Below are 19,491 nucleotides of genomic sequence, written 5' to 3'. Positions count from 1 at the left end.
CACAAAGATAATGTGTGAAAGACTATTTACAAAAATTTGTAAGAGGTACACAAAAAATATTCACCAACAAAATGATCAACTCGATTTCGAACAAGAAGAATTGCAATTTGCCATCGAGTTGCATTTAAAATTGGTCATATATCCATAGAGAGAGTGGGAGAGAGAAGTGTTGTGGGGGGAAAAACGGTCGCTGAGGTATGGGGAGTTTGTTGTTTTTCGGGAGGGGGAAAAGTGGGTGGGAGTGTCACCTGCTATGGCCGTGGCTAATGGCAAACAGGCGATCACTGGCCCCCATCACTCTACATCACTAGACGAACTAAGTTGTTTTCACTCCTTTGGTGGCGCAAAATATGCGGCAAAATATTCCGCATAATCCTGTTGGTAAGGATTTCCATGCCCATCATCATTCTTTTTCCCTTCTTTCTTCTTCTTCTTTATCTTACTTTTTGTCGTCGAAATTTAGTCGCGGTTGTTGTTGTTGTTGTTCAGGTTGTTATTGTCGTTGGCGACACACTGGATACAAGAAAATGTATATACAAGGCGAAAGCAGTTCTGGCGAATCCGAACGCGATGTATTTGATGCGGGAGCACCAAATAACGCTCCCTTTTGCGTTAATCGCCGCCACCGCGTCGTAATTTATTTGGAAGGAACAATAATAATTATAAATTAATATTTCATAAATAACTACAAAGTAAAAAATAATTGAATTATTACATATAATAGATTGTGACAGAATGTTAAGAATTGTACTTGTAATCATTAACAAATTTGTGTAATATATTTTTAATTAAATGAAAATAAATGGATTCATATTAATTTTTAGGGCAAATATTTTCAAGTTTTCTTAAGTGATATATTCTCACTACGTATTAAAATTATGGTTGTATAAAATAGACTTAAAGATAAAAAGTTTTATCTATTGTAAAATTAATTGAGAATGGCTTCCGAAATCTGTCCTCAATAGGTTCCTTCGGATTTTTATATCAATCAGTGCCGCTGTGGCCCCCTCCAATGGCACATCCTGTGGCATCTGATCCGGTAGGGCGACCAGTTTGAAGTTCTGGAAAACAGTTGTGGTAAACATGAATAGATTCTGCCTGCCCAGAAGATCACCCATGCAGCGATGTCGTCCGAAACCGAAAGGATTGAAGGCTTTGGATAATTTCAATTGGCCATCGATTAGGTAGCGTGTTGGATCAAGGGTCAGAGGTTAGGGAAAATTGATCGGATTGATTAGAATGCCACGAAAACAGGCTATGAGCATGGTGTCCTTTGGCTTCACAATATGGCAATTTCAGGCGATCGTACCACTCGGGAATGCGATCCAGACCCACATGCTCTTTGATTTCCTCGAAAGCCTTCTCCTGGATCTCTGGTTGTCGCACTAAATGCATGAAGCAGAATCCTAAACTTTTGTTTGTTGTCTCCGAGCCAGGTGTAGGTTGACTTAACTAAACGTGTTACTCGGCGAGGGTGGTGCACTCGATTTTGCCTGAGTATGTGCCAAGGTTTGAATGAAATTTCCATTCAAATGCATTGTTTTGTAAAGGGCCAATACCAGAGCATTGTTAGTCTTCATCTGCTGTACACGTTCGCACCCTTCGTCGGAAACAAACAATGTTGCCTAATGTGGCAAAAGTCAATTAGAGATTGTGATATCATTTGGCCATATCTAAAAACGAAAAGAAGATGATGTCGGTTCATCGTCATTGGCACCATCAGTGCCATACTATAAAAGTGTACGAATTTGGACTCAAATATAATATTTTTTAATAATATTTTAATAATTTAAAGAATATACAAATGAGGGTTTTCAAAATTTACATAAGGTGCGCGAAATAAGTAAGTGTGACACTACATTACCATCTACAGGGTGCGTACGGTATTTGAGGACAAAGTGATAGTATAAATAAAAAGCTTATATCTCGAACAAAATTTAATGAATCTTCAGGAAATTTTTTTTTTTTTACACAATATTTATTGGTTATATATCTATAAATTTATTCAATAAAAGTTCCACTGGCTGCTATAACCTTCTCGATCCGGGACCTGAAAGATATAGCAACATATGTACATGTCCTCAAATACCATGCGCACCCTGTATACTAACTAGACCGATAAAGATATTATAATAAAATAAATTTATATTTAAACTTCTTAAATTTATAAATATATTTCAGCCGATTAAAATGGAAAAAAGCTTCGGACAAAATTATAAAAAAATCAAACAAATGTAATTTGTGTACTAAGTTTTTTTATGGTCTTTAAGTTATTTTTCACTGTGTTTTTATTTTCGCCAACATGTTCTGCAATTTTGCTAATTGAGATCTCCACATCTCACAGTGTAGGAGGAGTTTGCGTTGATCCAGACGGACGGACGGACGGACGAACGGACATGGCTATTTGAACTCGTCTCGTCGTGCTGATCAAGAATATATATTTTTTGTATGGTCGGAGATGCTTCGTTCTATGCGTTGCACACTTATGACCAAAATTAATATACCCTTTTTGCAAGAGTATAATGAAAATATGAAGGGTATAAAAATAACATACATATGTATCTCCGCGCATATTTATGTCCTTTTAAAACGACATGCATATACATACATATTTACTTACATAGGTGAAGACCAATTCATCAATGCAGACAACAAATGGGATGCTTTGGAAATATTTCAGGTTTTGAAACAAAACCATCGCATTGGCTTGCCTGGTGGTACCACCAATCTCATCTATGGCCTTCAACGCCTCCTCAATATCGGCAATGGGGATCCTCCGCAAGTTTGCGATAAGATCGCAATCAACTTCATACATCAATTTTATCGACATTTTAAATGCAAATTTATTTTCACACTCTGTGTTTATTCGTCCCAAACGAAACGAAGTGATATGGTGAAAGAAAGAAACGAATGTTTCCCCAAAAGAGAAACGGGAAAAAAGTAGATTTTGATCGCCGAAGCTTGCATACCCTAGAATTGTTTATCTTTATGTAGAAGCCGATGAATTGAATTATATCATTCTTCTTTAATCACAGTAACAAATGTAAAAACATGTCCATTATTAATGAATAACTTACGAATGACATGGTCGAATATTCTTTCTCATTTTTACAGGGTATTATAATAAGAAAGGCTGCAACGAAGTGAAGAATTGGAGAAAATGAATTGCAATTCCAAATGGTTATTTGTGTTCGTATGACCAGCGTACAATTGGAGTTTTACACGAATTTACTAAAGTCTGATCAAGTGCGGCGAAGTTTGGCAGGTGAGTCAATTAAAAAATAATGCAGTTTATTAAATTAAACGATTTTTTTTTCAGATTCTGGTCGACCATTATAGATAACATTGAGTCGGCGGAAAAGCATTTCACGCGTGATGATCTCAAGGATTTGTTTAGTTTTGATGCCAAGATTCTATCGGACACGCATGACAAGTGAGTAAATAATTATTAAGACCGGCATTCTTCAAATGATCAAAAGAACTATATTATCAAGAAATGTAGCTTTCATATTAATATGTGTACGACTAAATTTCTAAGCCGCTCTTTCATTTTAGATAAAACGTTTCCGCTTTTAAGGCTTTTGGTTAGAGTAACAAGAAAATATATTAATTAAAGGCAAAAAGAATTAATAATTCTATTTTATTCCTTGACAACACAAAACAAATGTGATAACATTTATCACTTGTGTTAAACAATTATGAGATTTTATTAACTAACTATTAGAGTTACAAGAGCTTTGTAATTACTTTTGCGGCCAAACAATACTTTCAATCCATTCCAAGTGGTGATAAATTCTCGCATATCTGGTCGTTGATAGACGCACTGTGCATTCAAGCCCGTTTCCAACGACTCCAAAGACTTGTCCCAAGCAACTGATTGGATGAATTATGGCCAGTGGACCACCAGAATCGGCACTGCATACGTCGCCCACTTCAGTTTCATTAAGTTTTCCGGCACATATATGGGCCGTATTATTGATTGGTTCATGTGGTCTATCGCACTTTGTTGAATCCAATTGGTATAATTCAATCTTGAGCAAAGCAGTTGGTAATGTTCCAGTTTCGTCGGCAGGACCCCAGCCGGTTGCAGTAAATGATGGTATATCACTTCCCGAAGAGTCAGCCAAGCAGGCAGGCATAATTGATTTATTAAATACGGCTACCTTGGTTTTTAATTTCAATAGAGCTATATCATTTATTTTGAGAGAAGCATTATGCTCGGGATGTTCTATACGAGTTTCCACTTCAATTATGACTCCATCAGTTGTATTATAGCCACCTAGACGTGCGAACATTGGCCTAGTTAGACAAGATATTTGATTGTTAGTTAGCATGTGTCTAGTCAGTATAGTTACTACGCAATCATACCCCTCTTCAATCGTCTGAAGGCAATGAGCTGCAGTTAGCACATATTTTTGATGTATTAAAGTTCCACCGCAAATAAAGGATATGTTCACTGATTTTTCGTTCTTTATTCCCACTTGCACCATGTAAGGAAATTCAAACTTTTCGGTTATATTCCCATTGGTAATAAGAGGTCTTCCTTTACAATAAGTATTTGAATATCTTTTGCAGGCTGAAAATAAATATTCACTTTATATCTAATTCAATCGCATAAACATATTTTATACCTCTGCCAGATGGAGAATTTCCAAAAGACTTTTTAATTTGAGGACAACAAGCAGAATAATCGCAGTAGTTGTCAAATCCTGCAACAGATGCCAAAGGACAATCCTTAATAGGGGTACATATTCCCCCGTTGCAAGGTTCTCCTAATCTTTGTCCAGTTAAAAGTGACATTTGATTAGCTACTAGTACAATGATTATGATCTTCATGACTTTGAAGGCATTAATTAACGAATGTTTAATAAATAATATATGTATTCCGTCTAATAATTTGTATGTCCGAATTCGCACTAATTGAAGAACCGTTTGCCTGTAAATTTATAGAGCCAGTTAATGATTAAATATTCGATTAACAAGGGGCGTTTTACAATTGAATGTTTTTTTTTTATGATTCAGTTGGAGTCTACTAAAGAAAAGTGTTGTTGGCAGACTTATCTCAATTATAATTTGTTTTTAAAATGCGAAAAACGCTTATTGCCAATACTAGGAAATAGCTGAGTGATAAGGATGTTGAGTACGAACTTAAATTGTTCTTATTGCTATAATTTTCTTAAGGGGTAATATTTGGGAGTATCGGGTTGATCTTCCCTGGGAGAGCTATTTGCTATAGTGCCCCGATACTGAATCGTCTGAGTCCGAGTTATACATTGTTTGCAGTATTTACAACTTTCAACTTTAGCTTTGTATCTGTTGTTTTAGACGGACGAACTCGTCTCCTTCAGCTAGTCCAGAAAATGTATATTTTTCATGGTCAAAGATACTTTTTCCGAGGCGTTGCACACCATTAAATGTACATACATAAGTTTCTAATAATGAATTTTTTGCCTTAAAAAAGAATTTAAAACCTCGTTTTGGCAGTTATTTTAATTTACGTGAATGTATAGAGTGTGGAGCTAACGGAATTATTAAAAGAAATATTTATACATACATCAGGAACCGTAATTGTTATTTTTGATTGTTATAATAAAAGTGATAATCAATTTTTAACCCATTCAATATTTAAAAAAAACATATGTAATTATAAGAATACTGAAGGATAACCTTAAGGGTGTTACTTTCTTCACTATTTATACTAAAAGTTTCAAGGACACTTTAAAAATTATCATATTCAACGTTTAAAGAGTCTAATTTATAATCTATGAAAAAACTTAAAAAGATTTAACGATACTCGCTGGACGTACGCCTGTGATCGAAATCTTTATACCAATTGTTTAGAAAGTCTCATGACGTGTTCAACACGTGGATGGCCATGAGCTGACAGAGACTATGATATTTTAGAAAATATACGAAAATTGTTTTATTAGGACCTAAACAGGACTAAATGAAATTGTATTCAAAGTTGCGTGAATTATTACTTACTTATTATAATTATAATTATTACTCTTAATAGTATAAGAGAGAGAGTCCGATTTTAATTTGGAGGTTGGCAGACATTAATTGATACACTTAGATTAAGGATAAAACAAAATGAAGTATGGTATATTTTTGCAACATTTAATATCAGCAACAACCTATTTTGGTTCCATCACTAATGAAGGAAACTATCGATAAGGAACGTTCATCTCTAACGCATGTGAAATTTGTTTATATTTTAAATAAACATGAATTGCGGCTACTGCCAAGTCCTAATTGAGGACGACAATTATCTGGGATGCCAGGATTGCAGTCGCAGTGTTCACATCAAATGCTTAAAGCAAGCGAGTGGGTATTTGTTCCGGGATAATGTAGCCTTGTTGCTAATCCAAATATGCCATTCTAGCTCCTGGAGATCTACTCGGCGATGTGTTTTTCGACTTCACTTGTATTAATTGTGCCAGCGAGGAGCGTTATGCTCGCCAGCGCATACCCTGGTTGCTGGTATTGACCCTTACACTGTATAATCTGTCTATTAAACAGAAAGGATTGGGCCATCATGGATACTTTCATTGGCGCACACATATAATAAGTTTCGTGGGCAAGCACTGGAATTATATATTTGGTTCCCATGTGTGAGTATTTTGAAAATATGGTGAAAGGATTTGGAAGAATAATATGATATTCATTAGACGACGTCGGAAGCAATGGTCCGGATCTGTGTCTGGTGCCTTATCCCACAACAGTCCCGAGTATTTTCAATCGGGGCTCGATCTATTTCAAGAGCATGGTTGGTGGAAACTTTCCAAACGATATCAAACCCCAAGGAGTGTATTAAGGGAATGTAAGCCGCTAGATTACCTTTAAAATTATTTGAATCGCCCTTCAAACTCTTTATTTTTAAGATGAGAAGAAACAACTGCAGCGACAACAGCTCCGCAATGATAAGCGTGTGTCTGCCGTGGACGAGAACAGTTGCAGCAGTGAATTATCTGTTACGGACAATCAACATGTGGCCAGTGATGAAAAGCCCACCGATGAAAATATAACTGCATCTAATGAAGGTTGCGCTAGAGCCATGTAAGATCTTTTATTTTAATTTTGTTCTTCACATTTTGATAAGATGTGCTACCTTTCAGTCCTTACATGGGTTGTGGCCCCAAGCTAGCGAACGCAGCATCAGCGGTTCCGGCTCAGTTGCCTGCTTCTAATACAAATCAGCAGGAATTGCCTCTGTCAGACTCTGTAGAAGAAGCACCACAACAATCTCTAAGTACGGTTCAAGCCAGCCTTATGGATTTTCTAGCCGAGAGTTTAGGCGGTGACGATCTGAGCATGTTCAATAGTTTGCATGGGATTATGCCCATGCCTACGCCCCTGATTGGAGCGGGAAAAAGTGATTTCTTCATGGCCGATGCATTGCTAGAAGCACCCACTGAAACAGGAGGTCTATTTGAATTGGAAACAAATTTTGGAATACCCGCAGCTGACATAAATGATGATGTTGCGGAGGATCAATCCCAACAAAGCAGTGCGGGTAGTGAATTGGAACAAATTGAAAAAGAAAACATTGACATTAAGAAAGAAGAGGGCACATCCATTTATCAACCACGGATAGTCCAGATCACCAATTTTCAAGCACAAGAACCGTCGATTCATATCAAAGCTGAGCCCATGGAACAAGAACTAGATGAAACAGACGAGATTGAGACCCAGAAATCTTCTATTGAGGCCTGCAAACCAAGTGGTTTCGCGCAACAACCTCGTCGAAACTGGCCATGGTTGCAGGAGACCTATGAGATATGTGAGGACCATGATGATGATATACATCAGTCCATACCCTGTGAAAATCTCACTCTAATGAGTGTCTTTGAAGAGCAGAACTTACACCAACGCCTGCAGAAGATCCTTGCTGTGGATCAGCAATCCCACTTGCATATTCCGTCATTTGTGCGACGTCTATATCGAAAACTTTGCTTACGCAAATGGAAAAGAGAGCACAATTGTCCCATTTTCAATCTAGACGAACATGTTGATCCCACTTTGGCTCAACGTCAGAAACAAAGTCAAATTTTGGATCGCTATCAATTATTAACACATTCTCGTCAGGATGCAAGGAGCTCGTTTTATGCGCGTCTTGCCGGATCCGATCAATACGAGCTTTTCAAATCCCCCCTACAGCCAACGCATACTGCATCCATTTATCTTTAGAAGTGAGAACATTGCCCCACCTTGGCTGAGATTGATGTGCGAAATGCAGCATCGGATAACAGGTTGCCATCCTACCAGAGGTACCATAGACCTGTGCTATGTGCGTCCGCAGCACATTCCAGCGGTCAATGCCCTGCTGCAAAGTGTTTTCTGGCCTGGCATTGATGGTAAGCCTCAATTGAAATTACTTCCAGTTCGTTTTATCTTTAATTCCTATTTGCCTTCTTCTAGTAAGTGATTGCCTTAGCTACCCGGACTACAGCGTTGTAGCTCTTTACAAAAAATTGGTAATTGGCTGCGGATTTTTGGTTCCTGATGTCGGCTATAATGAAGCTTATATTTCGTTTATGGCGGTGCGTCCGAATTGGCAACGCAGTGGTATAGCCACATTGATGCTTTATCATCTCGTACAGACTTGCATGTCCAAGGACATAACGCTCCATGTGTCAGCCAACAATTCGGCTGTGATGCTGTATCAGAAGTTTGGCTTCAAAATTGAAGAAATCATTCTTGACTTTTACGATAAATATTTGCCACACGACTCCAAGCAAAGCAGAAACGCATTCTTCCTAAGATTGATGAGATAGCTTAGACATCTACTTACTGAATTTAATAAAGAAGCCTTAATAAAATATAAACAAGTGACTAAAGAGGCGTAATCAATAGGTAGCAGTGCCCGGTTAGTGTAGTTGAATATATAATTGGGAAGCTTACTGTAGTAAGTCTACGTACTAGATGCTTTAACTGTTTCTTTTAACTTCTCGCAACTTTTTGTCCCAGAATTCAAACCGTCTCTGATACTAGCTTAACAAATTTAAGAAATACTAGCATTTGGTTAACGTGCATTTTCATTTTCCAAAGGGTTGGATAAGGACTATATAAGTAGTGAAAACTACAAAATACTTAAATTTTCTGACTTTATTTTGAATTTCTTGAATTTGAATTTTAAGCAAATATCTTCTCCTCACGGCGCTTCTTGGTAACGACAGTGCCAGGCTTGTGTTGAGCTTCGGGGTGGTTCATCAATTCCGGAGGACATACTGACACTGGACTGGCGGTGACGCATTGCTTAAGATCATAGAACAGACTGCTATCATCCTTGGTAACAAAGGAAATGGCCACACCATTTTTGCCTGCACGACCAGTACGACCGATACGATGGGTGTAATCCTCAATAGTCTTGGCCATGTCATAATTGATGACCAAGGAGACATCCTTGATGTCGATACCACGACCCGCCACATCCGTTGCCACCAAAATATCTTTGGCTCCAGATTTAAGAGCGGCCAATGCGTATTCTCTCTGCTCCTGTCCCTTGCCACCGTGAAGCGTGCAAGAATTGTAACCGAGCTTTTCCAGGCCCTTTGCCAGAACATCGGCACCTTTCTTTTGGTTGACAAAAATAATAATAGGCGGGTCAATACTACGGGATAGAATTTCCATGAGCTTCTTGCGTTTGTCATTCTCGCCCATCATGTAGACAATCTGTTCAGTGCGCTCAGTAGGTTTGCCCACAGAACCAATGTAAACGGTAGCTGGTCTCCGAAGATAGGAGCGAGCAAGACGTTCTACCGCCGGAGGCATCGTAGCCGTGAACATCACCGTTTGCCGATATTTTTTCTTTGTGTAAAAGTTCTCCATTAGCTTACTCTCATCCTCCGCCTCCTCTGTATCCGGTTTGAGATTGGTGACCGGCATGTACTCGAGAATCTTTTGCACATCGGGCTCAAAACCCATATCAATCATACGATCGGCCTCATCAAGCACAATATAAGTGCACTGGTTGAGCACTAAATATCGATTTTCCAGGACATCAATCAGACGACCGGGTGTAGCAATGACAATTTCACAGCCCAAACGGAGGCGGAAACCTTGCTCTTCCCTCGATAAACCGCCCACTACTACGACTGTACGAATGCCCAAGGGTTGACCAAATTTGGTGGTTTCTTCTTCAATTTGCTGAGCCAACTCACGGGTGGGTGCCATTATAATAGCGTAGGGACCTTGATCGACATCTTCCAGACGCTCTATTTTCGGCAACGATTGAATCCATGATAGCAAAGGAATGAGGAAGGCCAATGTTTTGCCTGAACCTGTCTCGGCAACGCCTATAATGTCTCGATTTTGTAAGCCTATGGGAATAGCTTGACGTTGAATTGGAGTTGGTTCCTTATAGCCCACTCTATCGATAATGTCAATGATTTCCGGCGGGAAGCCTGACTCATTCCAACTACGTATGGGATTGGGAATCCGTCCACCCTTGATGGTTATGTTGTAATCCTCGCGGAAGATGCGCCAATCTCGCTCGGTCATCTCGTCGTTGTCTTTCTCTGACCAGTGGCGATCGTCCCATTTCTGTTTGTCCTCCTTACGTTTCATTTTCTTCAAGCGTACTTTCTCCTGCTCCTTTTCTGCTTCAGTGCGCCGTTTCTCTAGCAGATCGCCATAAAATTTACTCTGCGTACGCTTCTGTTCTTTGATATCGATGCCGGCTACATTTCCACGGCCAAAAAATTGGACATGATGGCGTTCCTTGTACAGATTGTTGTAGTCTATTGAAGTGTCCTCACCAGCGTCCCAGTCGAAAACAAATTTGCGATCGTTTAGACGCCTAACTCTACGCTTTTTCTTGATGATTCCTAAATAACGTTCACGTATGGCTTCGAGTTCCTTTTCCTTGTCCTTGTGTGTAAGATCTTCGGCTCGTTTGCTGTCGCGATCTCGATCACCTACACGATCGCCTCCCCGATCACCGCCTCTGTCACCACCTCGGTCTCCTCCTCGATCACCACCTCGGTCACCTCCTCGATCACCACCTCGGTCACCCCCTCGGTCACCGCCTCTATCGTTCCTGTCGCGTCTGTCGGTCTTGGTTTGAGGCGGAGCCATAGATGGTGCTGTTGGTGGTGCTGAAGCCATTGCCGTGGCCATTGAACTAATGCCGCCTTTTGTCATTGACATTTGCTCCCTGACCGCATCTTGAACGGCACGCATGTGCTCCACTTCTTCTTGTCGGCGTTTGATGGCTTCGGCGGCTCGCTGTTCTTTTGTTAGAAAAACGGGCTTGCTACGTGCTATCTCCTCGCGTTTCTTCTTGTCTAACAATTCCTCCAAAGAGAGCGGCTCCTTCTTTAGTTTCAACTCTTGCTTTTCATCGAGCACTTCTTCCTCCACCTTGCCAGTGCCAGCTTCTGGCTTAAGCGAAACATCTAGTTTCAGTTTCTTTTCGCTGCGATCTGGAGACCGTCGACGGTTTCGATCCTCTCTGTAAAAAAGGATTGGATTATTTAGCGAATATAAATAGTTGAAAAGTAAACTTGCCTAGAACGAGGACGCCGTTGACGGCGTTCTCGATCCCGCTGTTGTTGATCACGTTGCTCCTTGCCGCGGTCTCTTTCCCGCTCCCTTTGTCGTTCACGGTCACGTTCATTGCCGCTCGGACGTTCGTCTCTATAACGTTCTCGGGAACGAGAGCGTCGTTTTTTATCATTTACCATTGCTTTTGACTTAAAAGTGTTCAAACGTTTTCGGATTTCTGCCGGAACAGCTGAGCAAACAATCGTTCGATAACATATCGAACTAGCGATAAGAGCGTGAATCATTTTTACATTTAACGGTAATTATATACGAAATATTCAAATGTCATGCGAAAATTTTACTTAATTATGATAATTAGGTCAACATTTGCGTTGTTTTGTCCATCAATTACCTCCTGCAAATAAACTTTAGAGCCTCGGTATACGAAATAATTTACTACCTGTATTTTTTACTAAACACGCGTAGGCAGCCCTGTTCTGCTTATCGATAAATAACTGACTACCCGTATGTTGAAAACAAAACAAATGGTTTTTGGGGCTTTGGGGAGGGGAGCCTCAGTTCCCAACGCTTTCTCTGCTCCAACAGACAAAGCAGCGGCTGCGGCAGCCACACAGTCGTGACAAAAGAACAAAAAGAGAGAAAAATAAGCCTATATTGCTGTGAAGATACAACGTTTTTAATCTCGCCGTCTCGGTCCAGTTGGAGTGCACAAATCAGATAATTAGGTTGAAATTTTAGAAAAAGCTTAGCTTTGCTCGTTAAACTTTGGGGGCGTTCGCGTCATCTGTCTATCTTTCCCCCGTCACCCACACATTGAATTTGTATCTACATTTCTGTGTGTGCATATGTGTGGGATTTACTCGATTTTCAATTGAATTCAGTCTACAGAAGAAATGAGTATCAACACGGATCAGGAGACCGCTCCCATTGCCACACCACGTAATGGCAGCGCTGCCAATGTCTTCCGCAGTTTTGGTTCGCTCTTCGGAGGCGCCAATAATGACAACAACTCAGTGGTAACACGTAGTAGTTCTGGCGATGGCTACGTAGAATTTGGGATGCAGGATCCAGAACGTAATGGTCGGACATTGGGAACATTTGCCGGTGTCTTCAGTCCAGTGGCCTTGTCCATGTTTAGCGCCTTGATTTTCATACGAGTCGGTGGGTGTCGATGGCGTCATTTAGCTAGCAAAGCACTTTTAATGCTACTTATTTTCATTTTGACCATTTTACAGGCTATATTGTGGGAAACGCGGGTCTGTACATAACTCTGTTGCAGTTCATTATCGCATACGCTATTTTAATTTTTACCGTGGCCTCTGTCTGCGCCATTTCGACAAATGGGGCTATTGAGGGTGGCGGTGTCTATTGTAAGTTTTGGATTACTTTATTCATTTGCGGACTTATAATTTGATATTTTCCCTCTTTAGTTATGATAAGCCGCACTCTGGGCCTAGAATTTGGCGGCTCCATTGGAACCTTATTCTTTTTTGCCAATGTGGTTGGCAGTGCTATGGCCATCTCAGGTTGTACTGAGGGCATAATGAATGACTTTGGTCCTGAGAGCAGTTTCGGTGTCTCCGTTTTGCCTGGCGGTCCCTGGTGGAGCTTCCTGGTCAGCAGCTTAATCAATACATGCATGTTGCTCGTCTGCTTGGTGGGTGCCGCCCTCTTTGCCAAGACGTCAGTAATTATTTTGGGAACTGTGATTATTTGTCTGTTCGCTACGTATATCAGTTTCCTGGCCAAGGGAGAAACTAACGACACGGTAAGATATCAAGCTTTCAATCACTCATTGCGAATCAAAAGCCCCTACCCATCGATGGAAATGATTATCTTTAATATGATAAGCTCAAATCGTGATAAATGGAGATTAATTTGAAATTAATCTCTCATCTATCCTTATCATTATCTATAGTTCCTCTGCTTTTCTATTGCATTTCGTTCTAGGAATTTTGTTTTTCTAATTTGAATGACTCCGAATGTTTTTTTCCCTTTTAAATGATCTTATTCAATATATATCGTAACAGCTCGATTTAGTCATACAACCTTCGGTCTGTTCTACAGTTGTTTAGCAATATTTATCGCCCCGGTCATTTTTGTTAATTTTAAGTCTTTCTAAGTCCCCACATTATGTATACAAACGAATATCTATAGAAAAAAGACCCGAAAGATAAGTTAGTTATGTGTATGATTCAACGGCTGCTGATAGGAAAAACTAAACTTTATTTTGATAATATTAATTAGATATCTACATTTATCTATTAACCGGTTCATAATTGTTCATTACAGATACCCGATGCTCGTAATGCAACGGGATTCCTAAACTACACTGGTCTAAGCGCTCAAACTTTACGTGACAATCTGGGCTCGCACTATGGCGTTGATTATACATCGAATAGCAAACCGGTCGACTTTTCGACCACTTTTGGTGTTTTGTTCTCTGGTGTGACGGGAATCATGGCTGGAGCCAATATGTCGGGGGAATTGAAAAGTCCTTCGAAGAGTATTCCTTGGGGAACACTGTCAGCGGTGGCCTTTACATTTGTCTCTTATATTATACTGTCGTTCCTGATGAGCTGCACGACTCCGTTTGCCACCATGCAGAACAATTACCTATTCTTGATGCCCATTAACTTGTGGCCACCATTTACCGCTATCGGCATACTTACCGCTACCTTTTCGACAGGTCTTAGCAATTTGATTGGCTCCAGTCGCATTCTGGAAGCATTGTCCAAGGATCAAGTATTTGGATCTCTTCTTAACTTTGTTTTAAGTGGCACATGGAAGGGAAATCCTATTGCCGCTGTGGTGGTCAGCTGGTGTCTGGTTGAGTGCGTTTTGCTGATTGGATCATTTAACATCATTGCCCAAATCAATTCGGTCCTATTTATGCTCTCCTACTTGGCCACCAATTTGGCATGTTTGGGCATTGAGCTAACGGGTGCTCCGAATTTCCGACCGCTGTTCAAGTACTTCACCTGGCACACTTGCCTGGTGGGTCTTTTGGGTACACTAATCATGATGTTTGTTATAAATCCCATCTATGCCTCGTCTTGTATCATCCTCTGTCTAATCCTGGTAATAGCCCTGCATCTCTTTTCACCGGCAACTCAAGCTGCGCAATGGGGCTCAATATCACAGGCCCTAATGTTCCATCAGGTGAGAAAATATATAATAACTAAAAAGAGCTCATAATATAATTCTTCTTCGTTTAGGTCCGAAAATATCTTTTAATGTTGGATCCACGCAAAGATCATGTCAAATTCTGGCGGCCACAAATTCTACTTTTGGTTTCCTCACCACGTTCGTGCTGCCCTTTGGTTGATTTTGTCAACGATATGAAAAAGAGCGGCCTCTACATTATCGGTCATGTCAAATTGGGTGATTTCCGTGCTGTCGAAGATCCAGAGGAGAATCAAAAATGGTGGTCCTTCTTGGATCACATGCGTGTTAAGGCCTTTACCGAGGTGACACTGAGTCGTAGCATTCGCGAAGGTGTCCAGCACCTGATCAGATTATCCGGCATTGGAGCCATGAAACCAAATACTATAATTTTGGGTTTCTACGACAACGAAGCACCCAAGGACTTCTTCCAAAAGTAAGTTTTTTGCATAATCATAATTATTGATATTAATTTAAGTTTTATTTTCTAATTAGTGGTTCGTCTCCCTACAAAACGGATGATTTTAATAATGGAGACATTCAAAGCTTCCCTATTAGACGAGATGGTGAACCTAAGCATTTTCAGGTGCAGGAATATGTACAAATTCTTTGCGATACTCTGCGCATGAAGAAGAATCTATGCCTCTGCAGAAACTTTCAACGGCTGGACAAGAATTTCATATCGATGTAAGTTTACAATTTCAAATCAAATGAATGCATATTTTAGTTTGTGCATTTCAGAAGCAAACATGTCAAGTTCATTGATGTCTGGCCTATAAACATATTCAATCCAACATCGGGAGATCCTTTCGACATGGTGTCTTTGTTCATGATGCAACTGGCGGTGATCATGCTGGCGAAATGGAAGCATTTGCGTGTTAGGATTTTCCTCTGTGAGACGAATGAGGAACGAACTGTGGGGTAAGTTTTTTAATTGACAAAATTAACTCTTTTTTTGATATGCCTTTTGTTTAGAACATTTGAAACACAAGCTCCTCAAATGGAAATTTTCTCCAAAATGAAATTGGAACAATCCTTGAAAGAGCTTCGTATCAATGCGGACATTATAGAGATTCAAGAATGGAGTCGTGATACCGACTTCAGTCGACTGGCACGGACAGTGAAGCAATATACTGCGCAGGCGGATGAAACCCTGTTGAGTGACGACGATGATGAGGCAAGTGAGGATAAACTTAATCGCTCACTATTGTACATGCAGCGTGCGAATCAAATCATCCGTCAACGCTCAGACCAAACTGCCTTATCATTCATATATTTGGCTGCTCCGCCAAAGTTATCCGTACCAGATTTCAATGAGCGCAGCGCAAATTATGTGGAATTACTAACAGAGCTTACAGCTGAATTGCCGCCAACCATACTGGTGCATGGCGTCAGTACGGTGACCTCGACAACGCTGTAAACATACATGGACCAGCCGTGATATAAAAAACTCCCTAGAAGCGGATTAAACCAATTTAGCCGATAGCACTCGCTCTATTCAAATTGTGTGGGGCATATTATTGTTGTGTGCATAGGAAAAAGCTGAATCCACAAATGATTTCAATGTATTATGTAGGAAACGAGTAGTTGTTATTATTTGCACGATGATTCATTTAATCAATCGTGCATTTAATGTAAACTATTCATCCAGGTTAATTAACAATTCTGATAACATATTTGTATACATTCTAATTGGTTCGATTTTTAGTTTTTCTTTAATTGTGCTCTGTAAATCGAAATGGAAAAGAATTCTTATATTTATTTGTAGCTAATTGGAGTTCATTTGCACATAAATCTCTCTATAAGATAAACAATTTTAATATCATACAAAGTAATTATCATATCAGTCATTTAACACCCAATTTTATACAATTACAAATAACGAAGCAACACTGACATCATCCCAACAACAAAATACACCGATATTAAAACAATTTGTGATTGAGAAACATTTAAACAAAAAAAAGTATTAGAAAACTGGATTTGATAGCGATAAACGATAGAGAATGATAGGATAAAAGGTAAACACACAGTTCACTCTTAGCCACAAATTTAAGTTGTCCAATCTGTTTTTGTTTAGCTAAGACTTACATAAATATACATACATACAAAAATATTCTTAGAAAGCGTTAACGATCTGAACTGTGCAATACTTATGTAATTACCTAAAACAATTGTATTGTAATGTGAATTCATTTCTTTCCAATAACATAATAAAATTAGAAATATGTATTTATACTATCCGTATATCTTTGCCTTTATCACTTCTTCAATTAACACTTACATGTTGGCTGCATGTCGAAGCATTTGTCCCATTTAGAGTCTGTTTGGTGCCTCATTTACCGCTACCATTAAATGCTTATTTAGATAAAGAGTCGGCTCAAGTGTAAAAAAGGACACTGATTGCCGCAAGAAGCAGCGGCCGAATGGAGTCATAAATGTCAAACGATCCTCGCACAGTATTTATGTGATGACAATTTATGATACGTCGCAGTGTCCTGCTTCTGTGATTACCTGGCCGTGGCTCATCCTTTTCTAGGATCTTTTTGGAAAGAATGCGATTACCTGAATGTAAGGATTCGCTGTTTGTTTTACCCAATCACTGTTAAGTGTCAATAAATTCTCATAAAGCCTTTGGGTTATCCGAATAGAAGCCTAACGGTTAGTTAAGAGTTGGTCCACTTAGATCCTTGACATGCGACTAAGTTATGAGAGCACGCTCTACTCTTTACCAATGAAATCAGAAAAGTATTTCTCTCATACTCATAATTGTGGTGGAATCGTCTTAAGCTCTTGCCCAGACAAGAAGTCTGGAAATTCAAACAGGTGTTCCACAAGAAATTTCACCAAAACTAATTTTCGTAGAAACAAACAAATAATTCCTTTGTATGAATATAATATTCCATAATTCGAGGTATATATTACATGGTAATTTGGATAAACTCAGCTCGAGAGTCCTCTCAGCCAATAGAACAATAGACCTCTGCTATTGTCCTTAAGACAAAGGCTGAGGTGAGACAAGTGCTGGTAAGGAAAAAGAAATTCCCATCGAACGTCTCACGCAATCTTTGCTCGAGTATATGACCTGTAATCGTATTTTCGCAATTTAGCGCCAACGTATAATCCGCAAAACGAAAACGATTAATCTTGAGGAGAAAACACGCAACTAAACACACCGAAGGATTACCATCAGTTGTTCTATTGTTACCTAAAGCATTGTGGATAAGGCTGAAGAGAGGGTCAACTTTCAACCAGAACCGCCTCCTCTACCTATTGTTGCTATTTTGACATGTCCCTGCTCCGAAAAGGAACAGGTAAACCACATGCTAATTGGAAATGCCCAGAACCTACATATATACAAACTCCTTACTTAGGGGCGTTTACGATCTTTAGGCAATCGCGTCCTTTCGCTAGAAATATTGCAGCATAATGCTTGAGGTTGAAATCGCTCATCGGATTTCTGCGGTCGCGTGGCACTCATGACAATGTCGGAGAATGAGGATCCATCAGCGTCAAGATCAAACGTCAGAATTCTTTTGTCGGCAGATCAGATCAAGAAACTCCATCTCTCCTGTGCATTTGGCCACTGCATTTCGACTCTGTTCATGTCAATTTGTGTGAAATATCCAAAGGATCAAGTAGTATCATCATTTGTACACTTTAGCCATGGCCGGCGCTGTTTTCGAATTGTTTTGCCCGTTTTCCATAGAAATTCAACGAACTGTTTGAATTGATTTTCCTCTACTGTGTGTGTGGAGTTAATTAACCTTTCGTTTCGGCCACTTGAAAGTGGGCTTGAGAAACATGTCCTGATTGTGGAAAGTAGAGCATCCGAAATTGTGTTAGGACCAATGATTGATCTACACAGCAGTGAGATTTGAAAATTTACGAAAGTTTAGAATACATTTTTAGTAATCGACAATATATAACTATAGCTATATTTATATTTTATCAGATTGATCGGTTGGTGAATTTGAAAAGCAATGAAAATTATTTACTAGCAACATCTTTCAGCCCTCTTAGTTGGAGAAAGTTGAATTATCTTTGTTAGAATGTGGTTTACTTTAGTTTTTCCTAGTTTAAAAACTGACTGACCCTATATTTCGATATTCTCTCTAAGAGGATGGGGCTTGAATCTGATAACGGATAAGCAAAGGATCAGCAGATCTAACAGTCCCAATAATAGGGGAAAAAACTTCTTAGATTACAATTTAGTAAAAATTTGACTTAAGATTTGTTTATGCTATTTTATTTGCCCTTACTCTCTTTATTAAGGGTTTCTATCTAAAGTTTTGTTCTTATATAAAAATTATTTAAAAACATTCAATGGGCAAAATAAACTAAAATTCTTAACATCAAACCAAATGAATACATCCATCAAGTGAAAATGATTAAACGAATGACTATCTTGAGTGCATAATTATACAAAAATGTGATTATTTTAGTCGATTGCCAGAAAACGGGTTACATTTTTAACATTAATTTATATACGTGTCTTGTAATTAAGTAATGTTATTGGGCAAGTTTTACTATATAGTTGCCATTTGCACTTCTTTTATATTTAAGAATCTGTGAAAGGGCAACGAGTAATCTTAATTAACTAAAGAATTGGATTAGTAAATTTGAATATATGTATAAAGGTGGACAAAGGTATTATGACTTACTACTGCCTTATAAAAATCAATCGGGAAAATAAGACTATATAGAAATTAAAGTCTGTAAGGCAAACATTTCTTGTTCAATAGAAAATAATCTCAATTTGTATTTCAAAAACATATTAAACGATGTGAACAGAAATTTAATAAGATGTTTTTCAAG

General features: G+C 39.1%; 4 protein-coding genes across 4 annotated transcripts; 2 read left to right on the top strand and 2 right to left on the bottom strand.

The window, feature by feature from the left end:
• Window positions 1-3,156: 3,156 nt before the first annotated feature.
• On the top strand, window positions 3,157-8,840 carry Atac2 (Ada2a-containing complex component 2). Its single transcript, XM_068284324.1, is given in 9 exon segments — window positions 3,157-3,265; window positions 3,320-3,433; window positions 6,164-6,327; window positions 6,386-6,614; window positions 6,672-6,823; window positions 6,885-7,059; window positions 7,119-8,151; window positions 8,153-8,357; window positions 8,422-8,840. Coding segments are annotated over 7 exon segments (2,250 nt in total). The 5' UTR covers window positions 3,157-3,265; window positions 3,320-3,433; window positions 6,164-6,227; the 3' UTR covers window positions 8,778-8,840.
• Window positions 3,744-4,704, bottom strand: LOC137572543 (serine protease snake-like). The gene is made up of 3 exons (XM_068284283.1): window positions 4,632-4,704; window positions 4,369-4,576; window positions 3,744-4,299 (listed from the first exon to the last, which is right to left on the bottom strand). The coding sequence occupies exons 2-3, from the start codon at window positions 4,488-4,490 to the stop codon at window positions 3,744-3,746; spliced, it is 678 nt and encodes a 225-aa protein (XP_068140384.1). The 5' UTR covers window positions 4,491-4,576; window positions 4,632-4,704.
• A 253-nt stretch (window positions 8,841-9,093) lies between the features above and the next one.
• Window positions 9,094-11,739, bottom strand: LOC137572596 (probable ATP-dependent RNA helicase DDX23). Its single transcript, XM_068284349.1, has 2 exons — window positions 11,508-11,739; window positions 9,094-11,451 (listed from the first exon to the last, which is right to left on the bottom strand). Exons 1-2 carry the CDS (start codon window positions 11,685-11,687, stop codon window positions 9,136-9,138), a joined length of 2,496 nt encoding a protein of 831 aa, XP_068140450.1. The 5' UTR covers window positions 11,688-11,739; the 3' UTR covers window positions 9,094-9,135.
• A 307-nt stretch (window positions 11,740-12,046) lies between these two features.
• Window positions 12,047-16,920, top strand: LOC137572597 (solute carrier family 12 member 9). Its single transcript, XM_068284350.1, has 8 exons — window positions 12,047-12,669; window positions 12,744-12,878; window positions 12,939-13,276; window positions 13,801-14,670; window positions 14,727-15,109; window positions 15,169-15,360; window positions 15,415-15,594; window positions 15,649-16,920. The coding sequence occupies exons 1-8, from the start codon at window positions 12,402-12,404 to the stop codon at window positions 16,091-16,093; spliced, it is 2,811 nt and encodes a 936-aa protein (XP_068140451.1). The 5' UTR covers window positions 12,047-12,401; the 3' UTR covers window positions 16,094-16,920.
• The last annotated feature ends 2,571 nt before the right edge of the window (window positions 16,921-19,491 follow it).

The sequence above is a fragment of the Drosophila tropicalis genome, unplaced genomic scaffold (genome assembly GCF_018151085.1).
Source record: "Drosophila tropicalis isolate 14030-0801.00 unplaced genomic scaffold, ASM1815108v1 contig_39, whole genome shotgun sequence".
Taxonomy (NCBI): domain Eukaryota; kingdom Metazoa; phylum Arthropoda; class Insecta; order Diptera; family Drosophilidae; genus Drosophila; species Drosophila tropicalis.
The sequence above is the reverse complement of the archived record's forward strand: the minus strand, read 5'-3'. Positions and strand labels throughout refer to the sequence as shown.